Genomic DNA, 19,024 nt, shown 5'->3' with positions numbered 1-19,024 from the left:
CCGTTGGCTGTCAAGACTTGGCAAATGGGAAGCCGAAGCCAAGGCTGAAAGGAGGGAGCGAGGGGAGATCTCGGTGTGTGCTTGTGATTCGCATTCGCTAGAGAATTCCGTGCGGGGACACTGAATATTTAACCAGCGGCTGTGTCGGAAGAGGAAACCAAATGGCGCAAGTGTTGCTCAGTTTAATCTATTTCCTGCACGGGATGCTTGCCTTCAACTAAAGGGGGGAGTAAAGCGTCTCTCTCTTTCTCTTCACCCGTCTCCAACTCAGTTCTTGCTTCTGCTGTTGTCCAGTGCGATCCGCACAATCTTTAAATACACAAATTTATCGTTTCATAAAAAGCCAAACTTCACTTAATTCCGTGAGACAACAAAATTTGTCGGCTCGCCGCAACTAAATTCACTTTTTGCCGTAAATATTCTCCACGACGTAACTTAATATTCACGCCGAGCATTCGCAGAATCTACTATTTTAGGTAACAGTTAACAATCCCCCAACAAATATGATAAAATAAGGTATAGAAAACCATATTTATTTTGTCGAATAGATTTCTGATTACTGAATTTATCATCTATACAAATTAAACAATTCCGATTAAATAAAAACTATTTAAAGAACTAGAAACGAAAATAAAATTACAAAGAAATCTAATCAGAATTAAGTCTGAAGCTGTGCCATAATCTGGACAATGCTTAACACAAAGATCATTTGGATTAATTTAATAGATTAATACTAAATGCATACTTGAAAATTCGAGCTTCAATCCTGCCGAAAATACTTGATTTTTGTAAATTATTATTTTCTGTGTAGCTACATAAAATATGGTTTATTTTAATTAGCGACATTTATGACTTTAATGGAAATATTTATGTATATATTCATAATTTATGTATTTGTTGAATTCTTTCTTTATCGTTTATTTATAACCCAAAAATTAAACATTAAATTAATCTCATAAAAAACAATATACATATTTATTTTATATACTTTTGTTAAATCTATTTATATTATTAAAATATCATATACTATTAAATATCATTCCTAAAAAAATTTAAATTATGTGATTTCAACTATTCAATACTTAAAAATATAATCTAAAAATGAAGTATTAAGTGGAGTATTATTTAAAATTTAATTTGAATTACTATAATATATTATTATCGCATTTCTTTTAAAACTTAGATTATATTGAATGATTTGTATATTTTAAAAATATATGGTATACAATTATATTTTATTATAAATCGCATTTCTTATAAAATTAAGATTTTTTGGAGTTTTAATCTTTACAATATCTAAAGTAGACACGAAATCCATTATTTGTAATACAAATTGCTTTCAAGCTTCTTCAACGCGTAGTTTTATATTTTATTATAAATATTCTGTTGTAAAGAAACTTTTGTGATTTTTTTTTTTTTTGCTCCCCCCAAGAGAAATGAATGTTTATGTGCCGCAAAAAAAAAGAGAAAATATAAAAATGCGGCAAGTGAAGGAAAATGAGCAAGCCACGAAATTGTTTTCAAATTAAGAAAAAATTGCCAAATTTTCAACGGGGCAGAAGCGAGAAGTTGGTCCAAGACACCCTCAAAAAACAAAAGCAAAAGACCTGGACAGGTGTTGGCAGAGAGAGGGAGGGAGGCAGAAGGAGGAGGGAGCAAGAACTTATGCTTGAGCTCAACACGATGGCCGAAAAGGAAATTTGATTATGTTCGCGGTTACACTTCATTCGTCTCAGGAGCGGGACGAGGTCGAGTTCTATTTTTGAGGGGGGGGGAGGAAAACTCTCCATGGAAAATTGACATAAATTGCTGTGGTTATTGCTGTGGTTGTTGTTGTTGCAGCATCCACTCAAGGAATTTATGCGATCAATTAAATTTCTCAAATGACCAAAAAGTTGTTTAGGTTTTGGTTTTGGTTTTTAATTTTCATAAATTTTACTTAAATGTTTTTCCAACGCGCGCCGCCTATTTTCAAATAGTAAATTTCGCCGCTTAATGTGTCAAGTTTTTTAGATTGTTTTCTTTTTTTGTTTTTGTTTTGTAGCTTCTCGAGTTATGAAAATGATAACAAGATTTTATGATGATTAGAAAATTTAGATACTGACCGGAGTTAGTATTGGAATTTATTGCAAATGAGCAGAACAGAGCAGAGCAGAAAGTTTTCTCCTCTTAGCTGAGGCCAGTGAAAGTAAATCAAATGTAAATCATCGACAGAAACAGAAACAACAACAACAACAACTTGGAGCAAGTTTCATCTTTCAAAAGTCCAGCCAAAATGATATACAACACATTTTGTGGAACCTTTACAACTAAATGCGGATAATCTGTAAGTTTGCTTTTCCCCAAAATTTATGTGAAACGGGTGGAGTTTTCCCCTCCCCCCTTCCTCCCTCCTTTCTACATTCTGTGCCTTGTTGTTGTGCTTTTTCTTGGTTTCCCTGTATAGTTTTTCAGACCTAGAGTTCAGCTCCTCACCGCCTTCATCGTCGTTGTATCTGGTGCCAAGCGCCCGAAAACTAAAACATGCGCATTCAATGGGCGTCCATTCCATCCGGCCATAGTTTCTCCCTCCCTACCTCCCCCCTCTCCACTCCTCTCCTCATCTTGCATCGCATCTCTTTGCCCAGCTCTTTTGCTGCAATTCATTTCCAACAGACGGCTGCGAATGTGTATGTGTGTGTGTGTGTGTGTGGTGGGTGTGTGCCTCGCTCTCTATGTGTGTATGTGTGTGCGGAGATTTACCGTTTTATACTTGACATTTCCAAAAGTTTAAGTTTTAATTTATGACACCGCCACTTTCTATACGGGGCGACAAGCTAAATATGAGCGAATCAGCGATGAAGATGAAGGGGAACAGGAGAGGGGAGAAGAGTTGCTTGCTGGGGGTGTCCTTAAGCAGGATATCCAACAATTGTCGTTCAGTCTTTGAGTCGAGTCACTTGTCCAGCTCATCTTTACAATACGCTCGAAGCCTTCTTTACATTTTCAATTACATTTTTAAATGCGGAAAATTCAAATATTTTAAATTTAAATTTTGTAATCTAGTAATCCACGAAAATTAGAACATACAATTTTTTACTTAACTCATTTTTTGTCGTCTGTAACTTCAGTTTAGTTCATAGTTTCGGTCAGCAATAATCTTTTTTCGTTTTATCGAAAAATTTTAAAATTCCTCTATAGCTCAAATTCAAAATTTAGTATGGACTCATACATCATGTCCCGCATTGATGATCACGAAATTGATGTAAGCCCAAGATATTTACAATTTTTATTCTTTTTAATCATTTAATAATTTAAAAGAATATAATTTTTCTTTTTTATAAAGCATTAAAGTATTTATAGTTTTTCATATCTTGAAAGCATGAAAATATTAAGAATTTCTCGTTTTTAAAAATCATTAAATACCAATTTAAAAGAAAGATTAAGTTCTGTCTTTTGGTATATAATTATCTTTTACTTTCTTTTTAATCATAATTAAAAAACATAAAAGTATGAGGAATTTAATCATAATTTAAAAACACGAAAGTGTTTTCTTTTTAATCATTTTATCACAATTAAAAAAAAACAAATTTAAAAACTTTTTTTCTTTATAACCATAATTTAAATGAATGAAAGTATTACTCATGATTTAATGGAATAAAATCATATAGAATTTTCTGTTTTTTAATCATTTAAATTTCAATTTAAAAACAAATCAAATTTATAAGCATGAGCGTATTAAATTTTTTGTCTTTTTAATCATATTTTAAAAACAATGATTTTTCTTTCTTTTTATTTAGAACTTGAAAGAATAGAAGTAATAGAAGTTTCTTTTTTTTTAATTTACAAGAATTTCTTTTCAATCATTTATTAATAATTTAAAAGAATGAATTTAATAAAAGTTCATTTGCTTTTTTAACATTATTTTAAATCATGAAAGTATTTTTAATTTCAATCTCTTTATCACATATTTAAAAGAAAGAATTGCTTTCTTAATTAATCAATTACAATTTAAAATAATAAAAGTATTATATTATTAGTAATGTAAATTTAAATGCTTCTTTTTGCAGTGTTATCATCAATATATCGCACAAACAAATTATCGTTGTGAGCAGCCAGAGGATGAAGCCCACATGATGATGCTCGAGCCCCACGGACGTGTCGATCGTCCTCACGACACTTACAATCCCGTGGGCGTCTCCACGTACTCAAATGCTCCGCAATCCTTTGACGCAGTCGCTCCGCAACGTGCCCCAGCTCGCAGTAATCGACAACGGGCTTCTTCAGTTGGAACTAGAAATCTAAATGCACGAAATGGACTCGGGTAAGCAAAAATGAATGAAAGATGTTTTAAAGATATTTCACTTTCTCTCTCTTTACAGCTCTGCTACAGCAGCAACTCAAGCAACTCGAGCTCAACCTCGCGCTGATTGTGGCGACTATTATAACTCGCTGCCAGGTGAGTTTCTTCACTATTTCAATAAAGATGTTTCATATTTGCTTTTCAGTTTTAGGCAATTATGAACAACCTCGCTTGCAGCAGCAGCAGCATCCAATGCGCAATCGTTGGCTTTTCTAAAAAAGCGACAGAGTTGATACAGAATTCAGAACTCGCCGAGCTGAAGAGCATCGACCTTAGGTGTAATTTTATTCCAGTTTGATGACCACGTGATGCTGCAGCGGCTTGGCAATTGTTGAATGTGTCGCACAAAATGCGTTTGGATTATGTACTTTTTATGATTGTGGATGGTTTTTAGTTTATATAATATCGTAGAATTAAAATCGTATCAACCTAGAATAGTTTTCGCTTCGCAATTTGCTAATGATGTGTTAAGGCGGCAAGTTTTCGAGAGCTCTCGAGGATGAAAGGCTAAAATCTCGAGTGTCCACCCCGAAAGCACATCTAAAACAACTACAAAACTGCGTGAAAGGATGATGAATTTGGACATTTTGTGTGTGTGTGTGTGTCTGTGTGTGTGCGCAAAGTCACTTGCTTAAAAGTTATTAGGGATTAAAAGAGTTGCGGCCAGAGGACACAAATGCGCTTCAGAATTTGCTTCATTAGACACACATGTGAGTTAGAAAGAGAGAGCGAATGAGTGTGCTCGTGTGTGTGTGTGGGTAAGTAAACACCTTTTGGTGAAAGTTTTTGAAAATGCTAAAAGGAAATCACTTTAGACGTCCTGCAGAAGCGAGCCAAAGAAAACTACAGCATCGTCGAAAGTTTGCGTTTGGTCCTTTTTCCCCACCCCAAACGCTGTTCCATTCCAGTTCGTTCCTCGCCGCAGGAAGTTGCAGCGATTATGCTGCGACTCCTTTAATGTTGCCCGTGGCAACTTTTGAGACATCTTAATTCCCTTCGAGATAAATCAAAAACGGAGACGGAGGCGAGGGCGAAGGGTGAACAAGATCAGCAGCGAATGCTCTTCGCTTCAAAATTTGTATTTTTATTTACACCGTCGCATTCAACTTATGCATTTTTATGAGCTATGTGTGTGTGTGTGAGTGGTTTATCCTTTCATAAATGCGTCCAATGTCCAACTGATTTATGCCACCACAAGCTGGCGCTGTTGCAAGGCAAATCCTTCTCTTACTCTTCCCTTGGCCACACCGGCTGCCGCTTCCTGACGTCGACGGAGGCAACAAAGTCGCAAAACAGCAAACAAAAATTCCAGAAACAACATAAAACCGATTGATTTATTTTGACAATGCTCCCATGCAGCGAAAGAGAGACTCGTAAAGAGAAAGAGAGAGAGAGAGAGAGAGTGGAGTCCGGTTGCCATTGTTGTTTGTCCAGGCTTCGTCGTCGTCGTCGTCGCTCACCCCCATCGACATGTTCCGTTCGCATTTCGGACCGTCACCTTGCTCCCTCCCCCTCCCCCCTCCCCTCAAATGGCACACAAAAGCCTGTCCCACACACACACACACACACACTCTGAAAACCCTGCAAAAGTTGTCCTCGTTGTCCGTTTGTAAAATATTTTATTTGCACATCTTTCTTATTTTAATCCTTCATTGCATTCGCTTTGGTTTGGGACGCCTTGCTCTCAATGCAAGCAACAAACAAAGCAAAACCATCCGATGGGTTCTTCCTCTGCCTCTGCCTCCGCCTCAGCCTCTAACTACAACTGCTGCTGCTGCGAGTGTTTCTATCCTGTGGCAAATGGCCATAAAACACACGTTAATTACCGTTACCCATTCCCATTCCCAGTGCTTTGCTTTCTATATTTGCTAAATTTAAATGCGTAAAAACTGCGCTAAAGTAAACTTGACTAAAAATCTATGACAATTCTATAAAATGAAAATCAATCAGTATTCTAAGTTCCATTTTAAATGCATTAGAAGTGCGAAAAATTATATGTTATACAAATTAATCAGTATTCTGATAATCAAAGAATACGTATTGCAAATCAACTGCAAAATTTTAATGCACACTAAAATGTATTATAGATTGTAACAATTGAATTGAACATTTCTAATAAAAATCAATCCGTACTCTGAACTCCATTTTAAATGAGCGAAAAGTACTCCTCATTAAAGACTTAAAAACAAAAGCAATTCTATCAATCAGTAGTCGGAACTTAATTTTAAATGCTCTAGAATCAAAAGCATTTCTATCATCAATATTCGAAACTCAATTTTAAATGAGTTGGAAGCTCTATACTAACCTGGTTTAAAAATCAAAAGCAATTCTATTTATTCTAAATAATAATCGAATCAGTATTCTAAACTCCGTTTTAATGCTTTTTATGGCCAATTTAAACTGTGACTTCATGAAAAATATTTAACGCCATAATTGAGCCCCATGTAACGTCCATTCTTGATTCTCCAAGTTATTTGGTATGTTCATACCTCAATAGTGTGAATACATAAATTTAAGAGCGAAATCAATGTTGCCTAAATGCAAAGAAAACACTTTTTTTTTTGGTTCAAAATTAGCTTTACTCATCAACGTAATCTCTATCAAGAGCATCGCAATCTGAGCCGCTGTAATATTCCAATACCACTTTTGTAGAACGATTTATTTTTTGCCTCAAAATAGGCATCAGTTTCAGTGATAACCTGTTACTGTATTGTATATACTAAAAATCGAGCTCTACCTTCAAATTACAATATTATTTGCTGCACTAAATATAAAATAAAAATATAATAATATATTCAAATTCTTTATCTAATAAAAAAATCAGTATTCTGAACTCTATTTTTATTCGATAAAACCAAAAAGAATTGAGCTTGCGTACAAGCAGTTAAGTCATCTGATAATATTCACAACATTTCAGAAGTGGGCTTCCGTCTGCAGTTAATTTCACTTTCTCAAATTTGTCAATCGAAAATGCAATTGTATATATGTTAATCTGTTACAGCTAAATTCTGGCTCCATATCCGTAGAATCTGATACCGTATAGGGATAGCGTCAGCGGCAATACATATAGAACGAATAGTTAAACCCAACATGACCAAGTACAACGAGCATGACTTTGTATACTATAAATATATACTACACGTCTATTCAATAAGATTATTATGTATTGTAATGTGATCACTGCCAATAAGAGTCCCTTGAGCTCCCTCGGGTAATGTCATCTGCAAGAGGATTATTAATAATATTGGATGGAATAATATGACATAAACTTACCGCTATAGTTGGGATAGGTATTATGCCTGTAAGAGCTATCCCTGGGCGAGCTGTAAATATACCAAATAATATAATATAAAGTTATAAAAGTAATGTAATCTAATAATATAATAATAAAAATAAAGAGTAATATTTTATAAGAGAACTCACTAAAGACCATTCCTAGCATGCATCTCCTTGCAACGACGATTCTCTTGAGCATAGCGACGATAAGCAGAAGGACTGTTTGCAAAATAATGCTGCGATCCATAGTCGACATCGTGTCTGTTATCTCGATCGCTCGGATGCTTGAAATCGCCGCCATCGTAAAAATGATTTAGATCAATGGGTTCGGCTTTGTGTCCGCCGCCTTGATTATAATCTCCGCCATCGTAATAATTGCACTTTCTCTCATCCTTATAGTAACTGCTCTCGTAACGCGGATTCAACACATCCATTGCCGATCCCTGCTCATAGCCTTTGCCGCCATTCATCTGAGCAATCAAAAGTCATTTAAATTGGATACCTTATAAGATTATTAACTATACCTCGGGATAATAAAGCTGCGGTGGCGGCATGCACATGCCGTAGCCTCCGATTTGCGCATAATTATTAACATAATCCATAATGACAATTCAATTTATTGTGGGCAGGCAGATTCAAGCACAACAAAAATTATGTACTTTTAATTTTGTAGCCAAAAAAAAAGAAATTGGAAAAAATTATTGGAAGGTCTCGGAACTACAATTTCTGATCGAATACTAAAACATATTTTTGTTAAATTTATTCAAAGGTGATAAGCAAGTTGAAAAGCTAACTAGATTGATGCTTTTGAGATGGTGCTTAGCTTTTGAATAAAGAATCAAAATGCATAAAATTATTTTTAATAAGAATATTTATTTTAATATGTCACTAGGCTAGACTTCATTCTCTTAAATATCAAATTCATTTGCAATACTGTCTAACTTCTTATGACAGCTCAAGCATTCAGTTGAAATGTAATTAGAATAGATTATAAAATTGCCTGCTCAATCGATAGATGACTATATCCGCTAAGCCTGCTCTAATATTAATATATTATATAAAATAAATTAAAACTATTCCAAAACAAAACATCATTGATAATTCCTAGAAATTATAGCAACTTTATTTTACATAATTTGTGCACATGCTACTGAATCGATTGATCAATGTATCCACATAAATAACATCAGTTATTTTTATGTATACGATGCATAAATAAATAATAAAATAAATAATACAAATTCTATAATTCTATTCTTTATAATCAAAACTAAACTTAATATATAATACAAATTTTTTTCAAATCGAAGGCCTCAGAAGCTAATACTCTTTCTATTGAATTTAGTATTCGATACTAGATTTGATAAATAAAATCCTAGTAAATTTGAATTTGAAATCTAACTATAATTACAGCATATTATTATTACTACAAATTTGAACAAATGCTGAGCAATTCGTCAATCCTTTATGGATCCACATAAATAATGTAATATCAACAAGTAATATTTCTAGTAAATATCAAAAATTCAAATTTAATATTTCTAGAAAATAATTTTAATTGCAAATTTAATATTGTGTGAACATGTCGAATTGTAAAATAAAATCTTTTAGGCCAAGGAATACAAGCATACGAAGACGACGACGTCTAATAGTAGGGATTATTGCCAGAATTACGAGGCTGATAGGCTTGACTTTCATATCCTCCAATTCCGGGCAGCGAGTTGTAATAATCGCCATTGCCTCTGCCAGGGCCATTGCGATCCGATGGTGCGCTATTCGAGGAGTAAAAATAATAATGATTATAATATGCATCATCAACTATTCTATGCAAACTCACTAAAGACCATTGCGAGAGTTCATCTCGCGCATCACTTTGTTGTAGCGCAGTGGACTGCGATAGCCAGGACCACCAAAGGATGCGGAACTGCTTTGATAGCCCCTAGAGTCGTCGTACTGCGAGCCACCGCCATAGCAGCGAGACTGATCGTAATCCTGACCTATCTCTGGGCATTGTCCATCGGGAGCGGACATGCCATAACCTTCCATCGATTGATATTGACCGTTTCCGTTACCGTATTCCATGACTCAAAAATGCTTTGGCTTTTCTCCGCAGAAAATAATTTGAAATTTAGAAAATATCTAAATTTATAAGTTTTTTTTTTTGGTTTTTATTTTAGACTCTTTCCTGACCGAAATGTGAACTAAAAGTGAGGATTTCTGCTTTGTGCTATAGCATTTTAGTTTTGAGTCGATCTCAATGCCAACTTGATGAATGAAAAAATAAAACTTGTAAGTAACTTAGATGTTTAGACTGACTTAACTCAAATAAGTAGTAATGCACTAAATATTTTAATAATAATAAATAAAATATTAGCGCTGTAAATATGGCAATAATTAAATACCATTAACTTTAAGTTAAATAAAATATTAGCGCTGTAAATATTGCTATAAATACTTGAAGCTTAATAATATAATAATGCAAAAATTAATGTCATGAGTATTAGACTTAAAACTTAATTAAACAAAATGCAAACAAAAATGTCTTAAGTTTATGAATTAATTTATTAAATTTGATCATTTTCAGTTTAAATTAAAAGTAGTCTAATTCACGATTTAGTCTCTTTGCATTCAAGGAACGCCTTCTGCTTTACTTATACCGCCAAAAAAAGAATATTTTAGCTTAATGGTCTTCTTCTGTTTAACATACTCAAATCTAACATGTCATCAATTTATGCTTATATTTTCCCAGTCTAATATTCAAGTAACGTCCTGCTTTACTTATGTATGTATGTATCTATAGTGGTCACTAGCAACTGCTTTCTCTAAAGCAAAAGGAGTGCAAGAGCAAAAGAAACTGCAACAAATTAGATCTAGCAACTTCTTCCTTTATTCAAGCAATTCTTTCTGTTATGCATTTCGCGATCAGTAGCAACTGCTTCCGTTTCATCCTTAAATAGAAGAGAACGCTACTACGCTGCTATCTATTAGATGAAGCAACTTCTTTTGTTTCCCTCTATTTTGTGGCATTCTTACATATTCCCACACATAAGTGCAAAACTAAATAGCAACCTCTTCCGTTTAAGGTGACTAGAGCAGAAGACGATGCTAGTTGTCGCTTAAAGTATAACGGAAGAAGTTGTTACTTGGCGTTCTTTCATCTTCTTTTGCTTAAGTTCGAAAGTAGCAACCTCTTCTGTTAGACTTGTATTCGAGCAACGTCTTCCACTATACTTCGTTTAACGGAAGGGGTTGCTACTAAGTTTTGCACTTAAGCGGGACAATATGTAAGCACGCCGAAGGAAAGAGTAAAACAGAAGAAGTGGCTACAATATTGAATATGTCGCAGTGTAGTGTCATCTTCTTCTGTTTAACAGTTAAACAGAAGCACTTGCTATTGATCACCAGCACGTTGCTCTAATGCATATGTATGAGAAGACGATAATGTGAAACGGAAAAAAGAATTTTGTTTTTATGATGCTTTACTTCTTCCGCCTATGTAAATACAATAGTAGCAACCTCTTCCAGTTAACTTCTGCTATAGATTTGGTGAGAAGTAGCAGCTTCTTCCACTTAAACGTTAAACAGGCGTTTTTTTCTTTCATTTTTATATTTATTAAGTGAAGAATCTGTGCAAGATTTGAACAAAAGCAAACTATAATATCACAGATAAGGAAAATGAATTTTAACCTAAACTAAAAGGAATGCTTATGAGAAACTAAAGGAAAATTTGTTGTTTTTAAAAGTAAATAAAAAGTTGCTACAACTAACATTTTCTTTTGCTTAACATTTGCATTGTAATCAAACAAAGTCTTCGACCAGTGATCACTAATAGCAACTGCTGCAGTTTTATTTAAAAGCAAAGAATATTGTATAAAACAATAATATATTGGATATAAAAATAACTAGTTTTCCTTTAGCGATCACTAACAACTATTAAACTCTTAGAAACTTCTGCTTTATTCGATAGCAACTTTTCTTCAGCTCTAGCATAACGCATATTAAGAGCGAATTATTTGTTAAACGTTCATTTATTTGCATGTACTATTTTCAGGTTTTTTCTCCGCTGTTATCGTGCTGAAAATAGTTTTTGGTACATTTTGGGATTTATGAGTGCATCTTTGGTGCTGCTTCCCAATACCTTGGCAATTTCTTAACCCATTCGGACAGCTTATCGCAGCAGCCACATTGCAAGCAAACTTTCCCCACTAGAGCAGAAACAAAAAAAATGGGAGAAAACTGTTAGTAAAATGGCTATAATGGAAATCAAAACGTTGCTTGCAGCCAATGAATATGCAGAAACCGTTGGCATGAGAGGCAACGGCATCGCCGAATAATTAAAATCGAGAAGGAGCCGAGTCTTTCCTTACGTTTGCCTTGGATTACGGCGCGAACGGCATCGCTTCAAAGATACGGGCTACACACACACACACACACACTTTACGGCCGACAATTAAGTGCGGCCCGTAATCTGTCTGTCGTAATTATGGCTCTGCGGCGTATTTATCTGCTGCAATTAGCGCCCTGCACAACTCGCATTTTTCACAGATCCAAAGATTGAATTGCCCAGACAACATTTGCATTTGCGCTTAGAACCTTAGCGCAAGTCCTTGGTCGCCGTAGTCCTTCGTCTTCTACTTGCGAGTACCTTAAGTTTATGTCTTTAATTAAAATTCACACTCAATTCGCAAACAGCAGAAACATCCAAGGTGAATTGCAAAATACAAGTATAGCCAAAGTGTGTTTTATTAATCAGATGAATTCAATTGAAAATAGATTCCAATTCTAATTTCACTTTCACACTTTTAAAGAAAATAAAACTACTAAAAAAGCAAATCAATTTAATGCATTTTTAATTTTATACAAAGCATTCTTAACTAAAATACCAGGCGAAAGTAATAGAGTATCTATTGGATTTACTGAAAAATGCAGTCATTAAAAGGCTGTTTAAAAATACTCCGTTGTTTTATTACAGTTAAATGAAAACAGCCAGCAAAATACCACGTGGAGCAACTGAAATACCAGGCGAACATAATAGAGTAGCAAGTGGATTTCTCTATAAATGCAGTCAAATATGCCTAGCTGTGATTGGTCAGTTTCTCAGGACGTGTGCTCTCGTATGTGGATCCTAAGAGCGGGAGTCTGATCTCTGAGCAACTTAGCAGAGAGAGAGAGTGTTCTGAGCTTTTGGAGAGAGCATATAAAAGCTTTCGGCGCCAGTGACTTTCTGCTTGCTTCTGATTTGTGTTATTATGTATTTCCCCAGCTAATTAGATAGTTTTTAACCTTTCGTAATGATAAGAAACAAAAGCTAAAAATGACGCCAACAATATATTTATATCTTCAAAAAGGTTAGTAATTAAGATTCTTGAAAAGTAAGTAAAGTGTGTATTAAATACTATATGTTAGGGTCTGCTGTTAAACGGTCCTGTTATAATTGGCGAAAACCCAATTTGGCCTTTGTTACATTTGTTGATTACCAGGCGAATAGAATCAGTAAATAAGCGACCAGGCTACAATATTTAAAATTCAAATTGCGCGCCTGCGCAGCTTATGTTAAGTCGAACAATTAAAGCCCGCTGTTAATTTCCTCTATTAAAGGCACCGATGTTTTTTTGCAAGTCAACAATTACCAAAATACTAGGCGAACATAACATAGTAGCAAGTATATTTCTATACAATTGCAGCCATTAAAAAGTTCGACGTTTTATTGCAATTCATCAAGTACTACTGCTAAAATACCACGTGGAACTACTGAAATACCAGGCGAACATAATAGAGTAACAAGTGGATTGTTCTACAAATGCATCTCTTAAAAGGCTGCTCAATTAATACTCCACAATTCAGCTCAACAGTGGTAAAAGCCAATGGTAAAAACCAAGTGAGGCAACTAAAATACCAGGTGAACATAATAGATTAGCAAGTGGACTTCTCTATAAATGCAGTCAAATATGCCTAGCTGTGATTGGTCAGTTTCTCAGGACGTGTGCTCTTGTTTATGGATCCTAAGCAACTGAAATACCAGGCTAACATAATAGAGTAGCAAGTGGATTTATTATCACATGCATCGTTCTCATTGGTCAATTTCTCAGAACGTACGCTCTCGTATGTGGATCCTAAGAGTGGGAGTCTGCTCTCTGAGCAACTAAGCAGAGAGAGAGTGATCTGAGCTTTGAAGAGATCAAAAAGCTTTGTCCGCCAGTGACTTTCTGCACTTCTGCTTGCTGCTGATTTCTGTTCGCCTGGTATTTTGCCAAAATATGGAAGTTTTTAGCCGCTCGTGATTTTGACATTTGATTTAAATTAAATATATAGAAACTACATTTTATGTGATTTAATTACATTTACAATATAAAGAACTATAAGAATTTTAGTATAAACAATATTTTTGATTACAATGAATTGAGTAGTTTTGTTACAATAAAATATAAATAAACTACACAATTTAGGATATTACTATTATTTCAATTGATACATATTTTGCCTATTAAATAACAATAATATTTTATATATAATAACATATTGTTTTCAAAAATTTATCACAGTTTTAGGCTTAATATAACAATTAGCTTAAAAATACGACAAAAATAAGCTATGCAAATTAAAATAGATTTAATAATAAATGTGAAAAAGTATCGATAAATAAAATATTACTGACGTTGTATTCCCAGATGAGGATCACAGACAGACTTAGCGTCTTCCCAGAGCAAAAGGATCGCTGGAAGAGGTCTTCACGTAGTAGATGCCCGCCTTCTGCACGGACGGCTCTCCGCCCATTTGGTAAGCCTGACGCTGGCTCTGATCGCACTGCCAATCGCCATTGTCCCGGGTGCAAGGCGTGCCCCAGAAACCTTCGGGTGAATTGATGGACTCGGCAAACATTTGATAGGCGCGAATGTGCGAGCAGCCCAAGTAGAAGCATTTGCTCTGATAGAGACCATAGTTGGGATAGAAGGTTGCCGCTCCTGTGGGCCGCAGAAAACCAAAGTTGCCACTGGTGTGCATGGACTCCACATACTTGGCATCGGTGGGATCGATGCGAAACTCGGCACTGCGATGTCGAAACTTGGGACCCGCCGGATCCAAGGCAAAAATGGTGTTATACTGCTCCGGCTTCAGGCGTTTGCCAGCTGCTCCGGCAATCTGGGCACCAAGCGAATGTCCAATCAGATACATGTCATCGTAGCTGGCGCCAAAGCGACGATTCAGCTCGCGAGTAAATTGAACCAGTTGGGCACCAAACTCTTCGATTAGCTTCACCACTGAGAAGTAGTTAATGTTGGCCGAACTGGCGCTCCAATCGACGACAATAACATTGAAGTCGCCACGCTTTAAATATGCATTCTTCACATCGCGATTGAAGGAACCACGCGACTGGCTCATCCAGCCATGTATGATGATCCTGGTGGGCAACGAACTATTGAAGCCAGCACGTCGCCAACGGCGTTTGTTGCTAAAATCCAGCTGGCGACCGCAGTCGGGTGAAGAGCGGCGAAACAAATAGAAGAGCATGCGATGATTGGCGTTGGCAAACGGATTCAAATTGTGGGCAATCTTCTTGATGAATCCCAGATCGAAAAAGCTGCGAATGCCACTCGGTTCGCTCAAATCATTGTCGCACTTATTCCATTCGCAACGCTCAGCTCCCTCGTACTCATCCGCCTCCAAGGTGGCCACTATATCGTCGGACTCCTCCTCCTCGAAGGCGCTACGAAAATTGATATCGATAGGCTCATTGGGATCGGGAAACAAGGACATGAATTCCTTCATCTCCGTTTCATAGCTCACGTTTGGATTTGCGTCGTTTTGAGCTGCAGAAAGATTAAAAATTATTAAAAGTTGCTTATTACAATTAGGAATCTTGATTTGACTTTACCTTGAGTGGTGCTAAGGAGCAGCACTATAGTAAGTATATCGAACCACATCTTCATCAGCTGCAATAGATCGCAGTACTTGACAAGTGAAGCGTCTAATAGACTCTGTTGAGTTCAGCGCACTTCGCTTGCTTTTTATATGACATTATTCTGCAAGCGTAGAACTTTTTCCCATCAATTCCAATACCAGATCACTTAGTAACACCTCATTCATCGAGGCATTACCCCATCGACAGAATGCGTAAAGTAGCAAATTGGCACGCGTTTCCCAAGCGCAAGTCGCGTTCTCTATGCAATACCGGTTCCATGCTCGATTCATGACGTAGTGTGGGAATTTCTTAGAACGAGTTTGCAACAATTAATTTTTTTTATCATAAATGTTAGAGTTGTAATACGTATAATTATTGTAAGTTCGCTTACTTTTGCAATTATTAAAGCGAACAGCGTCAGATTATTAAAGAAATGCCACAAATGACGCAAAGATCGCGTGCCGCTTTAATAATTAATTAACAAGAAGTTAGTCATTTCTTGCCTTAGACAACTTAACTACTGCATTTTTAATACAGCTTACATCTATTTGATTTCAATTCAATATTCATCTATTACCAAGAAAATAATAGTAATTTCCAATTCCAATTGATTTCATTAGGCTGAAAAATAACGTATTTGCATTTCGGGTGTTGTAGCAGGCAGCTTTAACGCATTAACACAGTTTACGGAGCGCCAATATTTGAAAAGGTTGGCAACGCGAAAACTATTCGATTAATTAAAGGCATAAAAATACTGAAGTCTCATATGCGCCTTTCGGTATTTTTCAAGCTTTAAACTGCTGTCACTTACTAATCTTTGCTCCACCTCCTTTGGTGTAAGAATTCCGTTATTCCATTTTCCACTTCGCAGTTTGGCTCAAAATACTCTTGATTGAACGAAATACGACAAGTCGGACAATTGCAACATGTTGTTGAGAAAAACATGATTCAGATTATGTCAGAATTATCTGAATATCACTAAATATCACAATGACGCGACTTTTCACACGCACTTTGCAAATTTACCGCAATTACTGCGGTAGTGTGACCAGGTTTGGGAAGTTTCGTATTCCTTTTCAGTATTGGAAAGTATATTTTAAAAATAATACGTATAAACACACCGCCATACAGCTATTAAATAGAACAGCTTGAAGACGGCTCTAATTTTAATTAACAAAATGACAGAATTCCAGTGAAAAAATAAGTGCTTAATAATAAAAGGATTGACAAAATTATTTGGCTGCAAAATCACATCGATAGTTCTCCACGACTCCACACTCGTATATCGATATACATTCCCTTTGTTGTTATCAACGAACCCCACCGTAAGAAGAAGCACGAATAGTAAATATCAATAATCTTCCGTAGTCAGATAGCCGCACGTCGCGGCTACTACAAAAATCAATAGAATGAGCCTTGACGACGTCATATACGTAATCTGTCTTCTCGCCTGTATTGGCGCCGGCAATTACGTGAAGAAAATTCGCGATGAGACACAACGGAAAACCCTTTGCTCCGTCCTCGGCATTCTAGTGGTTGTCGTCGTCTCGGGCTTCCACAGTCTGCACTGCGCCATTTCCGTGGCTCTGGGCACGGTATGTGTGCTCCTCGTGCATCCCAGGTAAACAATACAATGATATATAGTTGACATTGGAAAGTAACCAAATTGATTTGTAGCCAATGCCACTTGGTCACATTTGGTGTCATGTTTGGCTACCTTGTTTTCTTCCGGCTCGTGTATCTCTTTGGCCTGCCCGCCGTGCCCGGCCACACAAACATGATACAGATGTTGCTTACACTAAAGGTTAGACTTACATAATGTTCACTAGTTGCATACTAAAACCTTTTCAATGTAGGTCTCTGGCATTGCATTTGAGCGAAACGCTGCGTGGAAGCGATTGCGTGCCCGTGACGAACAGGAGAAGAATACGGAGCGCGATGTGAACAGCGAGCCGAGCATCGAGATCACCGATTACGATGTGGAGCTGCAGCAACTGTCAGCCACTGAGATTCTGCTCTACAGCTTCAACTATGTGGGCATACTTACAGGTCAGTGTGGGATTGATTAAACTAAAATGAGTTATACATAAGTTTGCATGCCATTCGATATGTGGTGTCTAAAGTCCACTGTCTCGCTTGGCTGCGCTTTTAACGATAGCGCGACAGCTTATTTATAGACTCAGTAGTAATAGTAAAACAAGAGTTCAAGTGTCTGTAATCAGCATGTGTAATTATTGCAGGTCCCTACTATAGATATCGCACATATCGCGACTACTTCGAGATGCCCTTCAAGGATCATGCACCCAGTGTACAGGCTACCATCGAGCAGCTGAAATGGGCCGGCTTCTATTGCAGTCTCTATCTGTTGGCCAATTACATTTGGCCTCTGGACGTAAGTTAACATTTACAGCACAGTTAATCAATTATTAACTACTTCTTTTGCAGTACGCGATGAGTGATGAGTTCTATAACGATCGATCGGTGCTCTATCGCCTGCTGTACGTGTGGCCCACATTCTTCATCTTCCGTGCACGCATCTACACTGGACTCACGTTGAGCGAATGCGTCTGCACCATGGCTGGCTTTGGTGCGTATCCCGATGAGGCGGATGCCACCAATGGCGAAGGGCCGCGCAAACGTTATCAGCACTTGAAACGTGATGCCGACAAGCACAGTTATAATTTTACCACGATTGTAAATACTCGCGTTGGGGATGTTGAGCGTTGCTGGACATTCCGTGAGGGCATGAAGCACTGGAATGTGTGCGTTCAATACTGGCTGGCTGTGAATGTCTACAAGTTGTTCCCCATCAAGAAATACAGGTGACTAATCAGCTTACCTTTTCTATACTTCAATTTAATGATTATCTTAACTTTCGCTCAGAACTTTGGCCACATTTCTGTGCTCCGCCTATTGGCATGGCTTCCGCCCAGGACACTATTTCTGCATCATGGGCGCACCCATATATGTGCCACTCGAGGATATGTGGCATAAGCTGGTGCGCAAGGATGCCACTGGCACGCGTCGCACCGTCATCGATGTGCTCTTCTGGATATGCAAATGGTGGGCCTTCAGCTATCTAGGCACCGCTTTCCTGCTCTCTTCCTTCGACAGTATTTGGCGTTTCTACAGCTCTGTCTATCACATTGGCTACATCAGTTGGGCTGTGCTAGTGGCTCTTGGTCTCTATTTAACTAAACTGAAGAAGGCAGCTGAACGTCGAGCAAAGCGAGCTGCTGATGCAGCCGGCGATGCCAGCGAAGTGAAGCAAAAGGCGCAATAGCTAAAAAGGGGAAATATCAGATATTGAAATAGTAAAATATGGCAATTAATATTTACGTCTTAGTCCACTATCTTATGCCGATATTAATCAAATTGTAAACTGTAGTTGTAAGGGGAAAAGTAATAATTAAATAAAGTTAGACTAATCGTTTTTACTGTACTCAATTTCAATACGAATGTAAAATTTACTATTTTGTGAACATTCAAATGGATTCTAATTAAAT

At 36.8% G+C, this 19,024-nt stretch overlaps 5 protein-coding genes across 9 annotated transcripts; 2 read left to right on the top strand and 3 right to left on the bottom strand.

Moving 5' to 3' along the window:
- Positions 1–3,077: 3,077 nt before the first annotated feature.
- LOC117565599 (uncharacterized) lies at positions 3,078–4,777 on the top strand. Of its 2 annotated transcripts, none has more exons than XM_052002697.1 (4): positions 3,078–3,244; positions 4,050–4,303; positions 4,362–4,438; positions 4,494–4,777. In XM_052002697.1, the coding sequence occupies exons 1-4, from the start codon at positions 3,200–3,202 to the stop codon at positions 4,556–4,558; spliced, it is 441 nt and encodes a 146-aa protein (XP_051858657.1). In that variant the 5' UTR covers positions 3,078–3,199; the 3' UTR covers positions 4,559–4,777. The 2 variants fall into 2 exon arrangements, with proteins under 2 accessions (XP_051858657.1, XP_034100690.1); XM_034244799.2 differs by having other exon boundaries at positions 3,079–3,244; positions 4,488–4,777.
- A 2,340-nt stretch (positions 4,778–7,117) lies between these two features.
- On the bottom strand, positions 7,118–8,361 carry LOC117564116 (uncharacterized). Its single transcript, XM_034242773.2, has 4 exons — positions 8,143–8,361; positions 7,766–8,088; positions 7,616–7,665; positions 7,118–7,563 (listed from the first exon to the last, which is right to left on the bottom strand). Exons 1-4 carry the CDS (start codon positions 8,218–8,220, stop codon positions 7,520–7,522), a joined length of 495 nt encoding a protein of 164 aa, XP_034098664.1. The 5' UTR covers positions 8,221–8,361; the 3' UTR covers positions 7,118–7,519.
- A 788-nt stretch (positions 8,362–9,149) lies between these two features.
- On the bottom strand, positions 9,150–9,829 carry LOC117564265 (uncharacterized). The gene is made up of 2 exons (XM_034242968.2): positions 9,456–9,829; positions 9,150–9,390 (listed from the first exon to the last, which is right to left on the bottom strand). Exons 1-2 carry the CDS (start codon positions 9,698–9,700, stop codon positions 9,264–9,266), a joined length of 372 nt encoding a protein of 123 aa, XP_034098859.1. The 5' UTR covers positions 9,701–9,829; the 3' UTR covers positions 9,150–9,263.
- A 4,269-nt stretch (positions 9,830–14,098) lies between these two features.
- On the bottom strand, positions 14,099–16,518 carry LOC117563377 (phospholipase A1). 4 transcript variants are annotated; one of them, XM_052001945.1, is made up of 4 exons: positions 16,330–16,518; positions 15,910–16,139; positions 15,492–15,826; positions 14,099–15,426 (listed from the first exon to the last, which is right to left on the bottom strand). In XM_052001945.1, exons 3-4 carry the CDS (start codon positions 15,544–15,546, stop codon positions 14,306–14,308), a joined length of 1,176 nt encoding a protein of 391 aa, XP_051857905.1. In that variant the 5' UTR covers positions 15,547–15,826; positions 15,910–16,139; positions 16,330–16,518; the 3' UTR covers positions 14,099–14,305. The 4 variants fall into 4 exon arrangements, with proteins under 4 accessions (XP_051857905.1, XP_051857907.1, XP_034097571.1 ...); XM_052001947.1 differs by having other exon boundaries at positions 16,061–16,139; XM_034241680.2 differs by having other exon boundaries at positions 15,910–16,518.
- Positions 16,519–16,829: 311 nt separating this feature from the next.
- On the top strand, positions 16,830–18,960 carry LOC117563375 (lysophospholipid acyltransferase 7). Its single transcript, XM_034241679.2, has 6 exons — positions 16,830–17,139; positions 17,196–17,322; positions 17,375–17,567; positions 17,759–17,910; positions 17,964–18,340; positions 18,402–18,960. The coding sequence occupies exons 1-6, from the start codon at positions 16,928–16,930 to the stop codon at positions 18,799–18,801; spliced, it is 1,461 nt and encodes a 486-aa protein (XP_034097570.1). The 5' UTR covers positions 16,830–16,927; the 3' UTR covers positions 18,802–18,960.
- Positions 18,961–19,024: the final 64 nt, after the last annotated feature.

The sequence above is a fragment of the Drosophila albomicans genome, chromosome 2L (genome assembly GCF_009650485.2).
Source record: "Drosophila albomicans strain 15112-1751.03 chromosome 2L, ASM965048v2, whole genome shotgun sequence".
In the NCBI taxonomy this organism is placed as follows: Eukaryota; Metazoa; Arthropoda; class Insecta; order Diptera; family Drosophilidae; genus Drosophila; species Drosophila albomicans.
The sequence above is the reverse complement of the archived record's forward strand: the minus strand, read 5'-3'. Positions and strand labels throughout refer to the sequence as shown.

What these genes read in the sequence shown, in the direction of transcription:
- LOC117564265 (XM_034242968.2), bottom strand. Translation starts at nt 9,700, where the DNA reads ATGGAATACGGTAACGGAAACGGTCAATATCAATCGATGGAAGGTTAT. An exon ending in AACTCTCGCAATGGTCTTTA is followed by an intron (nt 9,391 to 9,455) that starts GTGAGTTTGCAT and finishes CTCCTCGAATAG; the next exon opens with CGCACCATCGGATCGCAATG.
- LOC117565599 (XM_034244799.2), top strand. Translation starts at nt 3,200, where the DNA reads ATGGACTCATACATCATGTCCCGCATTGATGATCACGAAATTGAT. An exon ending in TTGATGATCACGAAATTGAT is followed by an intron (nt 3,245 to 4,049) that starts GTAAGCCCAAGA and finishes TTCTTTTTGCAG; the next exon opens with TGTTATCATCAATATATCGC. An exon ending in CTATTATAACTCGCTGCCAG is followed by an intron (nt 4,439 to 4,487) that starts GTGAGTTTCTTC and finishes TTTGCTTTTCAG; the next exon opens with TTTTAGGCAATTATGAACAA.
- LOC117564116 (XM_034242773.2), bottom strand. Translation starts at nt 8,220, where the DNA reads ATGGATTATGTTAATAATTATGCGCAAATCGGAGGCTACGGCATGTGC. An exon ending in CATGCTAGGAATGGTCTTTA is followed by an intron (nt 7,666 to 7,765) that starts GTGAGTTCTCTT and finishes GTATATTTACAG; the next exon opens with CTCGCCCAGGGATAGCTCTT. An exon ending in TACCTATCCCAACTATAGCG is followed by an intron (nt 7,564 to 7,615) that starts GTAAGTTTATGT and finishes ATCCTCTTGCAG; the next exon opens with ATGACATTACCCGAGGGAGC.
- LOC117563375 (XM_034241679.2), top strand. Translation starts at nt 16,928, where the DNA reads ATGAGCCTTGACGACGTCATATACGTAATCTGTCTTCTCGCCTGTATT. An exon ending in CTATGTGGGCATACTTACAG is followed by an intron (nt 17,568 to 17,758) that starts GTCAGTGTGGGA and finishes TAATTATTGCAG; the next exon opens with GTCCCTACTATAGATATCGC. An exon ending in ATTACATTTGGCCTCTGGAC is followed by an intron (nt 17,911 to 17,963) that starts GTAAGTTAACAT and finishes CTTCTTTTGCAG; the next exon opens with TACGCGATGAGTGATGAGTT.
- LOC117563377 (XM_034241680.2), bottom strand. Translation starts at nt 15,546, where the DNA reads ATGAAGATGTGGTTCGATATACTTACTATAGTGCTGCTCCTTAGCACC. An exon ending in GCTCCTTAGCACCACTCAAG is followed by an intron (nt 15,427 to 15,491) that starts GTAAAGTCAAAT and finishes ATCTTTCTGCAG; the next exon opens with CTCAAAACGACGCAAATCCA.